The 19,724-nt window shown below is 48.0% G+C and overlaps 1 protein-coding gene across 2 annotated transcripts in view; it reads left to right on the forward strand.

Annotated features, from left to right (window-relative positions):
• KCNH4 (potassium voltage-gated channel subfamily H member 4) overlaps positions 1-18,737 on the forward strand; it is a 49,816-nt gene extending 31,079 nt beyond the window's left edge. For both annotated transcript variants that reach the window (XM_083582573.1, XM_083582574.1), the window contains exons 8-16: positions 341-535; positions 3,608-3,807; positions 4,352-4,601; positions 5,938-6,152; positions 11,717-11,755; positions 12,165-12,529; positions 13,439-13,545; positions 14,974-15,050; positions 16,265-18,737. In XM_083582573.1, the coding sequence (XP_083438699.1) occupies positions 341-535; positions 3,608-3,807; positions 4,352-4,601; positions 5,938-6,152; positions 11,717-11,755; positions 12,165-12,529; positions 13,439-13,545; positions 14,974-15,050; positions 16,265-16,798 (1,982 nt within the window). In that variant the 3' untranslated portion in view covers positions 16,799-18,737. The remainder of the gene's footprint in view (positions 1-340; positions 536-3,607; positions 3,808-4,351; positions 4,602-5,937; positions 6,153-11,716; positions 11,756-12,164; positions 12,530-13,438; positions 13,546-14,973; positions 15,051-16,264) is intronic.
• The last annotated feature ends 987 nt before the right edge of the window (positions 18,738-19,724 follow it).

Below are 19,724 nucleotides of genomic sequence, written 5' to 3' on the forward strand. Positions count from 1 at the left end.
TTCAAACATGAATGTGTAAGCCGGGGGAATGGAGCCTATGGCCCTCCATGTTTTGTTGGACTCCAACTCCCTTCATCCCTGACTACTGGCTATGCTGACTGGGTCTGATGGGAGTTGGAGTCCAACAAAACATGGAGGGCCACATATTCCTCATCCGTGCTTTGCAGACTGGTGAGGGCAATGCTGGCTTCTGGGATTCCCCTTCTGTGGGAGCTTTTTCTGAGAAACTCTCTGGAGTGAGGAGGAAGGCCCTGGTATCTGCCTCATCTGCTCCTTTCTCTGATAGCCGGATGTAGTCTGACCCGCTGCAACAGGATTAACTCTTCACTGTGCCCTGCAGGCTGGCTCCACGAACTGGGCAAGCGGATCGAGGCCCCGTACATCAACAGCTCTGTGGGAGGACCCTCCATCCGCAGCGCCTACATCGCTTCCCTCTACTTCACCCTCAGCAGCCTGACCAGCGTGGGCTTTGGCAACGTGTGCGCCAACACGGACGCCGAGAAAATCTTCTCCATCTGCACCATGCTCATTGGCGGTAAGTCCATCACAGGCAGGGCTGCATATCTCTCGTAACAACAAGCACACTGTGGGGGGCGGGAAGCATAGGGTTTTGGCGCTGGTGTCTAGCATCCAGATAAACCTGGTTTCCATTTTGCCAGAAAGGAAGTTTCTAGTCCTTATCGTTCGCAAATGTGGGCAGGGCCTAGCAAAGTCTTGAAAGACAAGGTTGAGATGGGGGACTGCTAGACAGGATATTTTCACATGCTAAAAGTAGGGCAGATGTTTGGTGCAGAGTGCTTTGCCCCTCCTAAAGATAAGCAGAAGTAGAATAAATTATGCAACAGCAACAACAACAAGCCCACTGTCACCCACTACCATGCCCACTACTATGCAATGCAACATTTGGGCTACCTGGGCTCATAATTTAATCGGGTGGGACTTTGAGTGGTGCTGTTAGTTGACCAGAGTCCAGGGATGAATGTGAGGGTGTGATCTTCACCTTGTGGCCTTTGGTATGCATGTGGTGCCTTTTTGAAGTGGTTTGAGAGGTGAGCTTTGATAGTTAAGACTTGGGGCTTATCCACACTTAGCTTTCCTCTACTCTTTCCAGGCATGGTCCATGCTTCAAAGCTCTGTTTCTGAGTACACTTTTTTCTCTCTCTCCAGAGCTTTCCCTGCAAAAACCTGCTTTTTAAAGCTGGATTTGGAGCAACTGCCAATCCACAGAAAGCCCAAATTGCCAATTGTTCCAATTGAGCACTAAAAAGCAGGTTTTCATGGGGAAACATCTTGGGGGTGAGGTGGGAGACCATGCTTGAACACAGAGCTTTAAAGCACAGACTTGTGTCTGGAAAGAGCGGGGCAAAAGTTAAGCATGGATAAGCCATCAGTCTGCCGGCAACTCATTATATGTCTCTGGTCTGTTGATCTCTCTCTTTCATCCTCAGTTCCTCCCATCTGTAAAATGGACATAAAAGAAACAAGTGTAATTCAGAAAATGAGAGGTGCAGGGGGCACATGCCTGTCACTCAGCTGATGTCAGCTGGTCAGCAGGTGGGCGTGGTTTGGGGGGCAAATGGCCTTTTGGGCCAAATTAGGGTCCCAAGATTGGCCCACAGGTGGGAGGTTCTCCACCCCTGGTTTAGAGGTCACAAAGCAAACTGTGTGGCATGCTAAGTTGTCCTCTGGCAGAGCAGCTGGGATGGCTGCTGCCCCATAGTTTTCTGACTGAGACAGCTGCTTTGCCATGCCTAGGAACACAGGAAGGCTGCCTTGCACTGAGCCAGACCAATAATCTATTTAGCCCATTGATGCCTAGACTGACTGAAAGCTGCTCTCCAGGATTAGAAGGCAGGGAGCATCTCCTAGCCCTACCTGGAGATGCTGAGGATTGAACCTAAGATGCTCCAGCACTGAGCTACAGCCCTTCCCCTCATGCCTAATGATAGGGCTGGCCCTGATACCAGACCTGAAAAGGAATTAAGTCCTGGGAATAATCTACGGCCGTCCTATTCCAAGTGCTGCTTGGGTGATCATGAGAAGGAGGTGGAAGTCAGAGAGGCATCCCCAGAAGGAAGCGCTGTAGTCATAAAGTGACTTTCGTTATGGTCCCATGGACTGGATAAATGCATGTTCAGGTCACATCAAAGGCAAAAATATTTTAGATAACCTAAATGGCTGTGCTTTAGAACTTGAGACGAGGAGATTACTCTCCTTTGAGAGTAAAGCAGGAAGAGTGAGAAATAGAGGGGGTGGGTGGTTTATTACTTTTGTCCAATTTTAATTTTTTGTTTCTAAATTTATCGTAATGCTCTCATAGGGCAGTCCAGGGCGGGGGAATTCCAGGCTCAGAAATAATTGGCCCATATTAGCTTTATTAGCAGTGATAAAACCTCCAGGCTCAGAAGCAGTCTACTTCTGGAATACTAGCCATTCTGGATAAGCAACAGATGAAAAACTGCTGCTTTCATGCCCTGCTTTTTTTATATATAAAAAAATTAGTTTAGTTTAGTTTAGTTTAGTTTAGTTTAGTTTAGTTTAGTTTAGTTTAGTTGTTTAGTTTAGTTTAGTTTAGTTTATTACATTACATTACATTACATTACATTACATTACATTACATTTATATCCTGCCTTTTTCTCTGGAGAACTCAAAATGGCACACATGCTTCTCCCCGTCTCTGTTTTATTCCCACAACAACCCTGTTAGGTAGGTTAGGCTGAGAGACAGTGACTTGCCCAAAGTCACCAGTGAGCATCATGGCTGAGCTGGGATTCGAACCCTGATTTCTCAAGTTTCTGAGCACAATTCAAAGTGTTGTTGCTAACCTTTAAAGCCCTATATGGCCTTGTATACCTGAAGTAGCGTCTCCACCCCCTTCGTTCAGCCTGATGTCCAGCTCTGATGGTCTTCTGGCAGTTCCCTCACTTGTGACAGTTCCCTTACAGGGAACGAGGCAGAGGGACTTCCGGATAGTGGCACCCACCGTGTGGAACGCCCTCCCATTAGATGTCAAAGAGATAAACAATTATATGACTTTCTGAAGAAATCTGAAGGCAGCTCCGTATAGGGAAGTTTTTAATGTTTAATGTTTTACCGTATTGGCCTGAATATAAGCCACACTTTTTTTTCTAAATTCTGACACTGAAAAGTTAAAGTGCGGTTTAATTTCGCGACCTTACAAAAATTGGCTTTTACGATATTGCCGCTGAAACAGACATATGGTAAAATGGAACGAGTGTGAGTGCCTGCAAAAATTTAAGGGAGCAGTTTATATTCTGGTATTGTCTTTTTTTGTTCTTTTTTCGCCTTGAATTTTAAAGGTGTGGCTTATATTCGGATGTGGCTTATATTCAGGCCAATACAGTATTATGTTTTTATTTGATGTTGGAAGCTGCCCAGAGTGGCTGAGGCAACCCAGTCAGATAGGTGGGGTATGAATATTATTATTATTATTATTATTATTATTATTATTATTATTCCTTGTCCAGCACCCTAACCACTACTCCACACTGACTTGTGTTCCATCTGTTGGGAATAGGATGCCAATCTAGATAGGCCTAAGAGGGCTCTTCTTCTCTCATGCCCCTTTCCTCCTCTCTGTCCCAGCTTTGATGCATGCCGTGGTCTTTGGCAACGTGACAGCTATCATCCAGCGCATGTACTCGCGACGCTCCCTCTATCATACCCGCATGAAGGATCTCAAGGACTTCATCCGTGTCCACCGCCTGCCCCAGCAGCTTAAGCAGCGCATGCTGGAGTACTTTCAGACCACGTGGTCTGTCAACAACGGCATTGATGCCAATGAGGTAAGGGCAGCTCGCTCTGTCAGTTTTAGGCTGGATTCCTATGCCCCCTTATTATAGAATAAGCACAACTGAACTGAATGAAACTGACTTCTGACCAGATGTTCATAGGACTGAATACTATTAACCCCCTTCTAAGGGTCACGATGATTTGGGAGATTCCCCCCAAAATCTGACTTTTTGCATTAAGGAAAGTGATGGAGAAATATACTAGGAAAGTGTGAGATAAGGAATATTTGAGATGAGGTCGTCTAACCTCGCAACAAATAAAACAGAATGGATAATTAGCCAATATTGTCTAAATTTTCTGCAAACTTTGTGAATGCAAATCAGGAAGGATGCTCAATGGAACAGGTCATCTGGACACGGCCTTAGGGTCTGGGGGCTGAAGAGCATTCCTACATAAAGGAGGATACAGTAAAATGAAACAGGTTATGAGAGGAGCCTGGGGGTCAGACCCCGGCCCATTTGTGGGTTGTGGTGGCACAGTGGACTCCAGTTGCACCAAACCCTGTGCTGACACTCCCTGCTCCTCCTTTCCCTTCAGCTCCTGCGGGACTTCCCAGATGAACTACGAGCGGACATTGCCATGCACTTGAACAAGGACATTTTGCAGCTGCCGCTCTTTGAGAGTGCCAGCCGCGGCTGCCTGCGCGCCCTTTCCCTGCACATCAAGACATCCTTCTGCGCCCCCGGGGAATATCTCCTCCGCCAGGGAGACGCCCTGCAAGCAAATTACTTTGTCTGCTCAGGCTCCCTTGAAGTCCTTAAGGACAACATTGTACTGGCCATTTTAGGTAAGACTCTGGGAGAGCCACACAGTGCAATCTGTGTCTCTTTGGGGATGCGGGGGTGGTCTCTGTATCAGGGCCAGGCTGGGGCCACAAATAGGCTCTGTGTTGGGACTAGGGCAAAAATCAGTCTTGTTTGCATTTTAATGAGAAACTATCTGATCTGTGCTTCTCAAACTAATACATGAAATCTGCACTTCTCCAAATTTTGCGATGCAGTTCTCTGGTCAAGCAGTTTGCAAAACAATGTGTATGTTAGGGGGAAATGTGCACAGAAATGCATATATTGGTGAAACTAACTACAAAAATTCATTATGCTAGAGGGACTTGTTTGCAAGAATGTCTGCATTAGACAAAACTGCATACAAAAATACATTTATTATAAGAAATTTGTACTAAAATGCTGATTGATTTTCTTGAGGATTTCTGTTAAATTTGCAAATTGCTGAGGAAATGTGGAAAACTGAATTTAAGATATGAAAACTGAGAAACTGAGGGCAGATCCACACCAGGAAGTACAGTAGTACCTCGGTTTAAGAACAGTTCAGTTTACAAACTCCGCAAAACCGGTAGTGTCCCGGTTTGCGAACTTTACCTCAGTCTAAGAATGGAATCCGAACAGTGGATGAGCACCGGCAGCGGGAGGCTTCATTAGGGAAAGTGTGCCTCAGTTTTAGAATGATTTTGGTTTAAGAACGGACTTCTGGAATGGAATAAGTTCGTAAACCGAGGTACCATTGTACATTAACAGATATTTAAAGTGCATGGCTTCCCCCAAAGAATCGTGGGAAGTGTAGTTTCACCCTCAAAGAGATGCAATTCCCAGCAAACTCCAGCTCCCATGATTCTTTGGGGGAGGCCACATGCATTAAATGTGCTTGAAGTGTATAGCATGGATCTGCCCCGAGATAAAACAAAATTGACAAATTAATCCATTCCTGATCATTAGCAGTGCTGGCCAGGGCTGATGGAGTGTTGGAGACAAACAACACCTGGAGGTCCACAAGTTCCCCGCTGTATATTAATCCTGCTCTGGAATACGCCATTGGCATAAAGCAGGCAACAGCTCTTGGTTTCATGACAGGGAAATCCAGGTTCCTGCTGTCCAGTCCAGAGACATGTTGCTGACACAAGGAACACCCTTTGTGAGCCTAGAAAAGGCTCTGAGACCTCAAAGCATGCACAGCTCACTAGGCTAGTCCCAGCCTCAACCCCGGCCCATGGGACTCCCAGTTTGAGCCCCTCCGTCAGAAGATGGGGGAGAGATGAGGGAACACACAAGTGGCCTCCCTGCTTCCAACCCCGTTCAGGCACTCCCCAAATCCTGACTCATCTTCCTTAGGTAAAGGGGACCTCATTGGGGCTGACCTGCCCAATAAAGACCAAGTAATCAAGACCAATGCAGACGTCAAGGCGCTGACCTACTGCGACCTCCAGTACATCAGCCTGCGCGGGCTCTTCGAGGTGCTGGAGCTGTACCCCGAATATTCTGCCAAGTTCATGGCCGACATCCACCAGGACCTCACCTTCAACTTGCGGGAGGGCAGCGAGATTGAGGTAGGGGTGTTTGTGTGCTGCAGGTGACCCTCATCCCCGCTTATCCTGCCCCCTTTCTACCTGTACTTCTAGCCATTTGACCACACAGGGCCAGTTCCCACCAAGACCAGACCCTTCCCCTTCCCCAGGAATCATTCACATCCCCTGCTAAAGACACCACATCCAACATCATTACTCCCAGACCATGAGAATCCATGTTTCCAGCGCTTCCAACTCCATCAGCACCCTTCCACCATTTGCATCTTGCCGCTTTCCCTGCGCAGGCAGAGAGAGAGAGAGAGACTAGGGCCACATTTATCGTGTGGCTTGTCCTGGGTGAAAAGCTCTTTTTAAAAAAATTAATTGCCAGCATGGGAAGGAGGCCCCATCTGGATTAAGAGCATAGCAGGAAGCAAAGGGTTAAATCTGCCCTAGCCCCTGCCATCATACAATAGGAGTGTGTGTGCTGTCAGTCTGTGAAAGAAACAGCAGTCAAGGGCAAATGATGTGAAAAGCGTCCCATCCAGTCTGACCTATTTCCTCCACCTGCTCCCCAGATCCAGCTAGCCTTCATAGGAACATAGGAAACTGCCTTATACTAAGCCAGACCAACAATCCATTGAGCTCAGTGTTGCCTACACTGACTGGCAGCAACTCTGCAGGGTTTCAGACAGGGTCCTCCACCAGCCCTACCTGGAGGGGCCACAGATCAAACTTGGGAACTGAGCAAAGCAGGGGCTCAACCATTGACCTGTGGCTTTTCAGATAGAGACAGGCAACTGTTTCTGTGGCGTTTTAAGCATCTGTTCCCAGAATCTCTGCACACTCATGCCTTTTGCACTGCTGTTGCCCCTCGTCAAACGTATCTTGCATGTTTCTGGAGTGCTATACACAGCAGACGATGGCATCCTCATTTCTGCAAAACGGGGGGGGGGAGCCTCTTCTGGGTGTGTTTTCAGAGGGGAGAGTGCCTGAGGCATTTGTGGGGCTGTCTCCCTGGGAAACTCTTATTTACGGATGTTCAGGTGGAGGAGGGGTTATGGCAGGGCCTGCACAGCTTGACTGCCCCTCTCTCCCATCCCCACTTGAATGCAGCCTTGCACCATACCTTGCCAGGTCCTCAACATGGCTGCAGGCCCAGGCAGGCAAAGAGTTCAGGAGGTTAACAGTGACCCTAGGGGGCCACCATACGTGACTGGTGGCAGGCCAGCGCTACCATGCAAGGAAGTGGTCTTCTTTATTCAGTTGTTAGACTGTGACTTTTAATTTCAGGGTCATGGGTTCAAGCCCTGCATTTGGCATCACACACTGTTCCACCTGCATTGCAGGGGGTTAAATTAGATGACCCTCATGGTACCTTCCAACTCTACCATTCTATGATTCTATAAGGCACTGTGGTGGTGAGAGATAAAAGCAGGAATTGGGGTTTGAATGGTTCAGCAGGATTTTTTAAAGCAGGGATGGTCAACCTGTGTCTCCTCAGATATTCTTGAACTCCAGCTTTAATCAGCCCCAGCCAGCAAGGCCAATGGTCAGTGTTGATGGGGTTTTTAATCGAACAACATCTGGAGGGCCACAGATTACCCAGGCCTGTTTTAAAGTGTTACCTGCAGCAGTGTGTGTGTTTGTGAGTCCTTCTTTTGGGCAGCAAAATGCCACGTGTTGGCATTGGCTGGCTTCATAAGTCTAGGTTAAACAATTAGCAACCTATACAGTGATAGCAATCCCAAACAAGGCTTTCCCCAAGTGGGGCTGATGTATTCAGTGATTCCATTTAAGCTCATGAATTGGTATACAGACACAGAATTCAACATTCTATGAACAACAGCCTGCTTCTTTTCAAATGGCAAATTTCAGCCTGTTGTTGCTGCAAAGAGAAGCTTGAAAGTGTGTGAACAATGGTAAAATCTCAGAAACTGGGGGGGGAGAGGTGGGACTTCAGAGCCCTGAATAGCTACATACTTGGCCATAATAGAAGCAGAATAAAAGCTGCAAAGTCATCGAATAGATGCCAATATAAGCACAACTGAAGCAGGTGGTAGAATTTTACCGGCAAGGTTTATTGCACACAGCCCAAAGCCAAATCTAACTGTCCCTCTCATTGGAGCACCTCATGCCGCTAGAACAGAGCTCAAAACTCCGTTATTTGCAGGACGCTTTTAAAGTATGGCATGCTGAGGTCTGAAAAGACTCCTTTGCAGAAGGAGAATGGTCCAGTCATTCAATAGGAATCATGCTCATTGAACACTGCAGAAGAGAACAAGAGCCCTCGTGGATCAAAGCAAATGCCTAGCCAGTCCTGCATCCCATTTCCCACAGTGGCCAATCAGATGCCTCCGGGACAAGCAGGGCAAGAGCGCCATAGCTGTCTCCTGCCCTTGTTCCCTAGCAACTGGCATTTGGAGGCACGGCGCCTCTGATCCCGGAGGTAGCATAAAGCCAGCATGAGGGGTACAATATAAATTCATTTGGTTTGTACTAAGTCACCCTTCCTGAATTAATATGCTCACTCCTCTGAAATTTGCACTTGCCTAAAGTTTGCGCTGCAGTCCTCCAGCCAAAGAACGCATAGCAAAATGGGCCTGTTAGAGAAAAGTGCACACACAAATGCACACTGGTGAAAAAATGTACCGAAGTGTGTCCTATTATGGAGAAAGTGCTTGCAAAAATGCAGTGCACACCCACCCCACCCTTGGGTGTTAAGAAGACTTTTGCCTCTTCTTAAATGCAGGGAGGTTCGACAAGTTGGATCGTTCCTTCTGCTGACTCCTTGTTATCAAGCTTGCAGAAAATAGCAGCAGTTATTTTTGCCAAGCTTTCTCCCCACAGATTAAAAAAAAACAGGTTGAGGGTTTTCAAAAACTGCCTTCATTTTTAATGAAGGAAACAATATATTTTCTGCTCTCGATATCTCTTATACGTATCGATATCTCGATATAAGATTCCCCATCCCTGGCCTCTCCCAAATGTGCTTCTCCTGAGGCGTCATCAAAGCTCAAGAGTCCTATACGAAACAGTGATATCTTGGATGTGTTTGTATTGGCAGTGAGGTCAAGAAAGGCGAGTGAGGACAGTGGAGCCATGAGGCAGAATATGACCGCTACCTCAAGCAGTAGATACTGGAGGCAGTGGGAACTTCAGTGAGGGGTTGAAGGCCAAAACTGGACACATGGCTGGCCCTGAATCCCTGCCTGCCAACCTTCTGCCCTCAGTGTAGAAGTATGCTTCATCTGCCAGCCCAGTTGACCTCTATATATGAAGGTGGGGTCCCTTGCCTCAGGCAGCAAAATGTCTTAGACAGATCCTGGGAGCTTCCCCACCACCACCAAATATTGGTCGCTAACTGAAACCCACCACCAACAGTCTAAAACTTGAAAGACCTATGAGTCCTGGTGTGCATGAATTGAAGTTGCCATTTAAGCCACAGCTTCCCTTCCCTCTCTTCTGCCTGAGGGCCAAAGCAGACATCTTTTCTTTGCCTGAAAAATAGCTCTCTCGGTGTATGTGTATATAAACTGATTTGGACCAGGGCTGGGCAGCTGGGTGGGGGGATTTGTGGGAATTAGACTCTAGTTCCCATTTGCAGAGTGTGTGGAAAACAGCCCTGGGTGATTAGACCCTTTAATTAGTTCTCTTTCTTTCCCTCCTATAAAAACTATGCAAGACGCTCCCTTTTAAAGTTTAAAAGAACATGCTGTATAACTTAGTGTGCTTTGCAGTTGCAGATCAAATGTACAGTGCAGGTGGGTGTTTCTTAAGTAGCTAAAACATCTTACATAGATTAAACTGTTACAGACTAGCTAACATTTACAGACTCAGAAGCAGACAGCAGCACAACAAAGATGCTGCTCTGTTAAGACTGTTCAGCTAACTGCCATAACTGAACCAACTGCCATAACTGCCACAGAGCCTATGACAGTTCTACAGCTCTTGCATTTAACCCTTTACATATGCAATTTGGATGCTAGCATCCCATAGAATTAAACCCCTCTTTTCCACTGTTCCCCAATGGAAACCACTCATCACTCCAAAGTTGCTGTTAGCTACAAGCAGTGGGGGGGGGGGAGGCAGGTGCAGTACAAGTTCCTGTCTCTCGCTCCCCCTCCTCCCCGTGGTTAATAATATCTTCAGTGAGGGAGTGGAGAGGATTTAAATAAGTAAACAGTGCCGAAGAATAGGTTGACCACCCTCCCCTCTGTACCATGGCTCTGATCCCACTTGCCCACCTGTTTACTAAGCCACAAGTCCAATGCAGGTTTATTTTTAAGAGCTGTTAAACATGAACAACTGCTGACTGCATCGCTCAGTCACTCATTTTAGGCTGAGGCCACATCGCCTCCCCTTACTTTCCGTTTCCTCTGCTGTTAGACTTCACACCTCCCAGGAAGCAACGCTTCAACTCTTGTCATATATGGACATTGCTGTAACTAAGAACAGAATGTAGCATCCCCCATAAGGTGTTTTTAAGCAAGAGAAAATACGCCTAGAGGCAACAGCGGCTGGTGCCCATTGTACCCGTTGCAAGCAGAACCAACTCGTTTCAGTTTTGCCCCCATCCTCTCCTCCAGTACAGTTCACCCTTGGCTCAACGCACCAGGTCACTTCCTCCCTGCTGCATTTCTCCTCCTGTTTGTGTCCTCCTCCGTCTACAGTTTCCCCTCGGCTGAACTTACCCACCTACCCACCCTGCTGATTGTGATGGTGGTTTTTGTCCACTAGGACCAAGACCGTGACCAGCCAGTAAACGCCCGTAGGCTCTCCAACAGCCGTCGGATGGTAACATGCTTTGGGCACTACCGGCCTGGGCTACATTCGAACCAGTGACCTAGAGGTGAAAGGTCGTGTGCCCACCCCGCCTCCCGATACAATCCTGCCCTCCCTCGCCCACCGCCACACCTCATTGCTCCCATCTGTCATCACAATGCCCACCCCCATTTCCCTGAACTTTCTCCCCCTATCCCTGCCTGCCCTCTTGACACTTTGCTGTAGCACATGGAAGTTTGTCCATCCCTAGAATGGTGTGGGTGAGTGAGTGCAAATAGATAGAAAGGGCGCTTCATGAGCAGAGGAGGAAAATATAGATAGAATGAAGACGGGTAGAATGGGAATAAGAGGAGAGGTGGACTCTAATCCGCCTTGTGTGTATTCAGTAGAGCACGGGGGTTCTCTGCATATGTTGTAATGGACACACACAAGGAGGGAGGCAGAGCCTTCCATCGCAAACTTCATTCTGCCCAAGTCTGTCAAATAGCTACTTGCCATGATGGCTGGAGGTTGTGCCCTGTCTCCAGGGACTATGGACACAGCAAATACCAGTTGCTGGCACCCACAGGAGAGGAGTGCGCTCTAGCTCCTGCTCAAAACAATGCATGGTTGTCAGTTTGTGCCAAGATGGTGCAGGAGATGCTTCCTAGAGAGGTCAGAACCAAGGTGAAATAGCATCTGTCTCTTCAGCTTTTGGTTGGGTGGTCGTCAGTCTGGCAACCAAGAATGGTCAGCTTTGAGGCAACAACCCTGATAGACTCTGAAAGAGCTACCCAGTCTTTCTTGTTTCATGGTGTTGTTGTTGCTGTTTTCCTTTCTAGGGACTTCTCCGATTCTCCAGGTCCCCACGTTTATCCCAGGTAACTTTTTTGTTGCAGGAACAGAAGGGCACGGGGGTGGGAAAAACTGCATTGATTATAGCCAACATGAAATGGACTGGGTGGGTGGGATCTCAGGAAACAAAAAATAAAAATAAAATAAAAATCTTAAGTTTGTTCGTAAGTTGCTTGCAAAAACTTTAGTTTGTACTCTCCTAAATTATTTCCCCTACACCTGAAAGCCTGAGGGCTAAGAGCATTTTCACCCTGGCTTGTGGTGCAAATATGAACTAGTTTGAAATGCTTATTTGCATGACAAATTGATACCCTCCACCTAAACAATGATCAGATGGTCACACATCTAAGTTTCTTAAATGTGATTTAAGCCTCACCTATAATAAAGCTGCCTTTCCATCTTCTGAATCTTCTTCCTTCCTTCCCTCTTGTTTAGCCTCACCTTGAAAGTGGTGCTGCCCCCGAGAAGCCCCTGCCCTCCATCCAGGAGTATGGCGAGGACTCTGAGGACTTCTTCCAGCCCTCGCCAGCCACCATCACCCGCCGCAAACTCCTCTTGCCCAACCTCAACAGCCCCGTGAGGCGCGGCTCCTTCAGCAGCCTGCTGGGAGATGACCTGCGCCAGTTCTCCGCCCTGCGGCGAAATTGTCGCTCCCCAGCCCACTGCAACCGAGGCCGTAGCCCCTCTCCGCAGTGTCGCCGGGAGGTGCAGCTCTCCGATGAGGGCAGCAATGGCCGGAAACCTGGCAAGCTCCTCATTCCCTCCCTCATGAACTACGGAACCCCAGACCTCAGCCCCAGGTAAGCGTCCTCACTGCATTCCTGAATGGCCATAGCAGACAAATGGATTTGGCTCGTGGGGTATGATCCGCTGGGAAGTTCTCCTTCGAAAGCCTCAATAAAATGAATAGGATACATTCAAGAAGGAAGCAGTGGTTTTCTGTAGCTTCTTTCCTTTTAACTTAGATTTAGGTTGGAGAACTTCCTAGCACTGGGGTGTAGGGTGGGTGTCAGGGAGCTGTCAACAAGCCAGGACATCCACAGGGCAGGCGCACACACAGAAGGCATGGAATGTGATTAGCTTTTTATTAGCAGAAAAACAACAACACAGCAATATCCTTGGTTCGTCTCAACTCAACGAAGGCTTTGCTGAAACTAAGCTCTAGCCATGCCACTCCCCTCTAGCCTCTCACTCTGGATCGCTCCCAAGCAGGGGGTGAGCTCCTCCTGTGGGCCTGTCTGGCACTCCTCAAGCAGGGAGTCAGAGTGGGAGAAGAGTCAGCAGGACTGGGGCTGTCTGCATGCATGCTGCGACTCTCAGCTTCTAATCCTGTCCCGGAAGGCCCTCCTTCTCCTGACCCCCCCCCCCCTTGATCTCTCAAGTCTCCTGCTTCTATCAGCTCCCAGCTTATCCTTTCCGCTGACTGCTCCTCAGTGCCTCACCACCAGGCTCCAGGCTCTAAGGTGTCATCTTCCGAGCCCTCCCTGGAGAGTTCTTGGGAGTCAGGCACCTCCCACTCCTCCTCATCCATCCGGCCCCTGACAGTGGGGGATCTGTTTTCCATCCAGTGCTCCATTTCCTCGGAGGGATAGGCTGCCCCTGAATATGGAGGTTCTAAATTCGATATTCAATTGCCACTGCTTGACCCTGTCTTACCACTTTTTGACTCCACCCCGCTGCATAAACTAATCTGTCTCCCACCTCCCTAGAGTCGTGGATGGAATTGAAGATGACGGTGGCGCATCAGAGACACAAACCTTTAGTTTCAATGTGGATCAGCCCACGCAGAGCTCGGCGCAGGAGCCTCCAGTGTCAGGTAGCGATGGCAACGGAGGAGATGGCTCCTTCCACCTGCCTTAGAGAGCAAGAAGCCACTTAGCCGTCAACCATTCAATGCTCATTAAAGAAATGTCTCGCACACTATTGAGCAAGCAGATTCAGCCTTCTGTTGAGCATCAAGGCTCATTAGTGAGCCATCAAGTTAAGACTGGCCATCTCTTCAGTTGACCCGCCATGATTGTATTTCTCTTAAAATAGTTAACATGTGACAGCTCACTCAGAGAATGTTGGGAACCATGAGATGTTGCAGAATGGCTGGGTCTAAGGCCCCTCCAGTTTTGTGGCTGGATTTCCTAACAGGCCAAAGTGGGGAGGGTAAAAAGAGCCAGGGGGAGAGGAAGCCCACATGATACTCTCTGGTTGTTAATGGACTCCAACTCCCATTATCCCCAGTTGTGGACAATGGTGCCTGAGGATGATGGGAGCTGTAGTTCAACGACATCAGGAAGGCCCCATGTTAGCTGCCGCTGAACTAACTGCTTCTGTGGGGGCTTCATTTCTATATGGCTAGATCTTGACCCCCATCTTGTGACTAGAGGAAGTAAAATGAATTATAATAAATAAACTTGTGCAATTGACATAGGTTGCAGCAGTCAGCTTTTCTCGGGGCAGAATTAGGCTGGATTCCCCCCTCCCCGAAGTGATAAAGCTAGGTTTGGACTATACCACTTTTGACTGCTGGTGGTGACTCACATGGCTGAATGGGGCTTCTTTGCTCCCACAGGTCCCTCTGCAGGCAGGAAACTGTATGGCAGGGGAAAGGGATAGGCCAGGAGCCTTCTCTGCAACATCCACTTATTTATGAATGGCTTCTGCCCACATTGTAATATGTAATATCCTATGCACCCCCGAAATCTATATCTGACATTGTATAGTCCAAATGCAGGCTTACCACTTTGGTGAGAAGTAGTCCTTTGTTCTAGCAGTAGTGAAGCTTCATTATTTAAATATAACTATTTTAGAACAAAATATACACAGTTCAGGTTTTAGGGCGACAGTGGGGAACCTCAGGTCCAGGGGTCTGATGTGGCCCTCAGTACCTCTCTCTGTGGCCCTCACTCCTCAGTGGCCTTGCTTTACACCCTCCTTGAATATTTTTGCCCAGCTGGAATGTGTCCTTGGATAATGCCTCTTGCCTGCCTGGATAGAGAGGAGGCTGTGGAGAAACTAGCCTGTTTCAAAAAGCTAACATTTATATTCATTATTCTGCCCAGTTTTGCCTCTGGCCCCACCCACCACCCTTGGGCTACCAAAGGTCACCCTCCCCTTTTAGGGGTTTTCTCCAACGTGATGACCCCTTGCTCATACAAGCACAGTGTCGGAGGATTGGGCAGAAGGCAAATTGCTGCAAGTATTTTCTCTAACCCTCTCATCTCCCCCTCCTACCCCTTGAATTTCCTTGCAGGGACGGAGCAAGCCAACCCTGTGTCAACTGCAGAAGCTGATGAGGTAAAGCAGAACATCCGAAGGCTGAATCAAGAGGTAGGAAACAGAAGGGCTTTATTTGATTTGATTTGTGAGTCACTAGGACGCAGTCCTGGCATCAGTTTTCCCTGCCGGGGCTGTGTCCTAGAAAATACAAAGTCAAGTTTAAAATGCTTCTGAGCATGGGCAAAGTGCATTTGCCTTACCACCAAGTAAGCACAGCATGCCCTCATACATCAAGGACTAGGGGAAACTCTAGATCAGGAGGTGATGTTTGCAGATGTCTCTTTCACCCTGAAAACTAAGTGGGGTGGGGAGATGCATAGCTGCAGATCACCACTAGCTGCAAATACCAGGTTAGTTTAGTTTAGTTTGTTTGTTTGGCTCGACTGCATTTATTCCTGCCCCCACGCCCCACCCATGGGGGAAGGAAAGGGATGAGGGGGTTGATTTTTCTGTGCATCCGTGGTGTTGGCGTTTCTGACTCAGGGTGTCAGGGTTTAAAATTAGCACCGGGTTGGTGACAATTTCATAGCAACAAAGCCAGCCTTCTCTTTCTTCTTCTCCTCTCTCTCCCCCCACCCTCACCCCACAAAACAAGTTGCCTGTGTGTTCTGCTCCTCATTCTTCATAGGAGCCCGTCTCAGGCAGAGCTTTTTCACACACACACACACACACACACACACACACACACTCCCCGCCCCAATGTCCTGGCTCCTCCCCTTTTCCCAGCTGCTACATAAAAGCCTCAAAGACGTTGAAACAGATCGGATCAGAAATAAGAGGCCCACAGCCAGTAGCCGTGTCTTTCTGTGTGGACACATGGAGGGATCAGGCCTTTGTAGAGGGCATTCTCAGCACCAAATGGATTATAGTCATTGCAGCAGAATGAACTTCAGATTGACAAATAGTGTGGGACAGGGGCAGCATGGGGATGATGTCGCTGTGTGTGTGGACCACCTCAGAAAGCTGCTTGCATTGATGCACATTATCACACAGTGCATACATGCTCATCATGAGGATGTAGTGGTTAGTGTTCACATACCAGGGTTCACATACCCACTTAGCCATAAAGCTCACTGGGTGACCTTGGGCCAGTCACTTTCTCACAGCTTAAGTTGCCTCACAGCGTTTGTGTGGGGATAAAATGAGGACAATGTATGATGACTTGGAGGAAAGGTGGGATATAAATCAAATAAATAAGCAGGCATGACACTCTCAACGTGCTCTATATAAACGCTAGGTATTGATTCTTTTTCTGGTTTCCCCAGATCAACAACCTGAACCGGGAAGTCTCCCAACTCAGTCGAGAGCTGCAGCATCTGATGAGCCTCCTTCAGAGTCAGCTTGCCATCCAGCCTTCCTACGCCCCTGCCACGAGCTGCCCTCACAACTGTGGCCAGCCCTCGCCTTCCCCGCCTCCCACCAGCAGGCTGCCTTCGTCCCAGAGCATGCCACCCCTTGGCCTCCCGGCCTCCTCGAGCGCAGACTTTTCAGCCTTCACCAACTCCCTGCCTTCTTCTGCCTCATGCATAGAGCACTTGGGACCTGGGGAGCAGAGGGGTTCCACTTCCTGTGGCCCCACGAGCCCCACATACCAATACCACTCCCTATGGGCGGACACGGGACACGGAAGCCACCACTGTGGCCAGGCAGCCAAGGGGACTTCTTCCCGCTCGAGCTCGCCCACGCCGTGCCCCCTTAGCTCTCTCTCCCCAAGGAACTCTTTCTCCACTTGTTCGGGGCAGGGCTGCCCACCACCAGCACGCTTCCACTTCCGGTCAAGCTCAGAGACCTTTCACTGATGCCAAGTAGCCTCCTGTCACCTAACCTTCTTCCTGATGGTTGCTGAGGGCTCAGGACTCTGCAGAAAAGCCGAGCAAGCTGGGCCCCAAGATTTGGCTTGTTGGTTGTTTATTTTTTTCTTTTGTAACCAGTAGATATATTTTTTAAAATTTTTCCATGCGGGAGGCAACTGTTCCCATGAGAGCTGAAATGAAGCGAAATTTTGGATTCCAGATTTAAGCGAACATTTGGGTTTTCGACGTTGTTTTTAAAAGGCATTTTTTAAAGAAAAAAACACAGGCAGTTGAATCGTGAATCTTGCTGGCGCATTTTGAAGGCAGCGGCTGTGTTTGCATACCGTGCTTTGCATTGTCCCAAGAAGCTGAACACATTATGATTCAGCACTTAATCCATAGCTTCCAGCTACATGCAAACTTGGAAATTCTGGCCAATGGCTTTGAAGCAAGCCAGTATATCAAACCAGCTTCAAATCATGGCTTCAAGTCCAGCTTGCTTTGAAGCTATGAACCAGGGATGGGGAAGATGTGGCTGGACTATAACTCCCATCATCCCCAAGCACTGGCTGTGCTATCTGGGGCTGATGGGAGTTAGTGTTGTTGGACTCCAACAGGGTCACAGGTTTGGCCCCTGTCAGCATGGGATGATGGGAACTGTAGTCCAAAACATCTGGAAGGCAGCAGGCTGGGGAAGTCTGTCTAAATCTAACAGCATCAAATGGCATGTTGCAATATATTGTTGCACACCACCTTAATCTCCAAGCAGTGCGAGATTCCAGTGATTCTAGGTGCGCACCCAGAGTTCGTGTTTCCTTTTGGGAATGAGGCACAGCAGAGACTGTGGTGTCATAACTCTTAATGACCCATCACCCAGGCAATGATTACCTGATCACAGGAAACTAGCCTGGCTTATATTTTAACACTTGCTGGTCCAAGGGTTAGAATGGCTCTGGCACCCAGTTTAGCTTTCCAAGCTTTGATTAAATTCTAACACTTACTGGATCTAGGAATGCAGAGGAGTCTGGCACCTGCAAACTCATAACACTAAATATGCAGATGCACAAGGCTGATTCAAATTTTGGTGCTACAGAGGGAAAGTAGGCAGGTACCTTTCCTCCTGTGAGTTAATATGAGCACAATCTATCAGGAAGTTCATATGTGCAAGCCTCATTGAAATGAATGGGAGCTGTGCAAGAGCAATAGTTCTGAATAACACCCTAGCTTGGTGGCAGAGCACTTGCTTGAATGCAAAAGGTCCCCGCTTCAATTTCTGGCATCTCCAGGTAGGTCCAGGAAAGGCTCCTGGAGACCTGCTGCTGGCCAGTGTAGACAATACTGGACTAATGGTCTGATTTGGGATAAGGCAGCTTCCTATAATCCTGTTTCAGTTAAGCTTGCACAGGAGAATTTCCATTAGTAGTTATCCTACAGGTTGGCTCTGCCCATCTCCCACTCTGCCACATTTAATGAGGCTCAGATTCCATTATTTGTAGCAGACACCCCATGACAGAGTTCTTTCTGGAGCAGAATATATGTGCATATTTCTTCAAGCTGGAGCATGTTAGGAGCAAGCGACTAGGGAATTTTTCTTCAAATTTATTTCATCTTTACTTTTTTCTTTCCTCCCCCTAAAACCTTCAGAATCAGTATACACACTGTACTTTTAATGCACACTGGAAGCACATTTCCCCCCCTGAGAATTCCCCCTCCAAACTTATCCCTCTCAGAGTTGCAATTCCTAGCAATCCTTAACAAACTACAGTGTGTACACAGCCTTTTCTCTGATCACTGATTGCTTTTCAATCCTGCCGCAGGGCCAACCCCCCTCTACTAAATTATTGTTTTATTTCTTTTACTATTTATGGTGAAAAGGGGTGCAGGAGGGGGATATGTTATCCTTCCGTGAAATGTCTGACAAATTAAATAATTTGTTTTTCTACTCTGTTCTAGCAGTTCCTGATGGCTGGGGGTGGGGGTAATCTAAAAAAAAAAAAAAAGAGGAGAGAGACCTCTGGGTAAAAGCTGCAGCATTTGTCCTCTTTTTTCCAATCTAAAGAACGTAGATTGACTGACTTTCTCTAATTAACCAATCTCTTTCTTGTCCTCCCTGGAGGCTAATATATCCTGACAGCTTGAACCATTTCCGGCTGCAAAACCTGGTTCTTTATTTCTAAGCCCAAAGGTGTCAAAGCTCAATCAGTGCCTACAAAAAGGATACTCCAATACAGAACTTTAAAGCATGCAGGGACTGTGGCTGGGAAGAGTTATAAGCATGGATCAGTCCTGCTGTGTTTTTCCACAGACGGCCTTTGATCCGAAAGGGCAACTTAAGCCAGATTCATCTGACTGTTAAGCTGAGGTGTGTACACTTGAAACAGCCATTGCACTTGTGCGGATGACAGCGCATGAACAGGAGTTAGAAGAGGGGTTTGGTGGTGGTGGGAAACCAAACAGGTAATGTGCATCGGGTGAAGACACCCTCTGATGCGTAGCACAGCATGCAAATGCAACATGAAACGCAACCTGAGTGAGAGATGACCTATAGCCTCAGTCTGCATGCATGTGCTATGACAGCACACACATTGGATCAGACTGATAACCCATTCCATTCAACTGCTTGCAACAGGGCTCTGTTGAGACTAATTTTTGTTCAATTGTGTCCCAATGGTTGATTATAATTCATCACTGCTTACTTTTCAGAAGCGCTTTGTCAGGGAACTGTCATCTGAGACGAAGGAGGTGAAAGGGCTCATGGAGGGTGAGAGAGACCACTCAGCGGAGGAGGGGACCAGCAGGGGGAGAAGTGGAGTTACAAGGGAAAGTGAGTCGGAGGGAGAGCTCAGAGATACTTCAAGCGGGAACAGTGGAGAGGTTTCAGGACCTCCCGTAGGCACACCCACTCCTCGGCGGAAACTGTCACGCCGAGAGT

The sequence above is a fragment of the Podarcis filfolensis genome, assembly GCF_964270895.1.
Source record: "Podarcis filfolensis genome assembly, chromosome: 13".
Classification (NCBI taxonomy): domain Eukaryota; kingdom Metazoa; phylum Chordata; class Lepidosauria; order Squamata; family Lacertidae; genus Podarcis; species Podarcis filfolensis.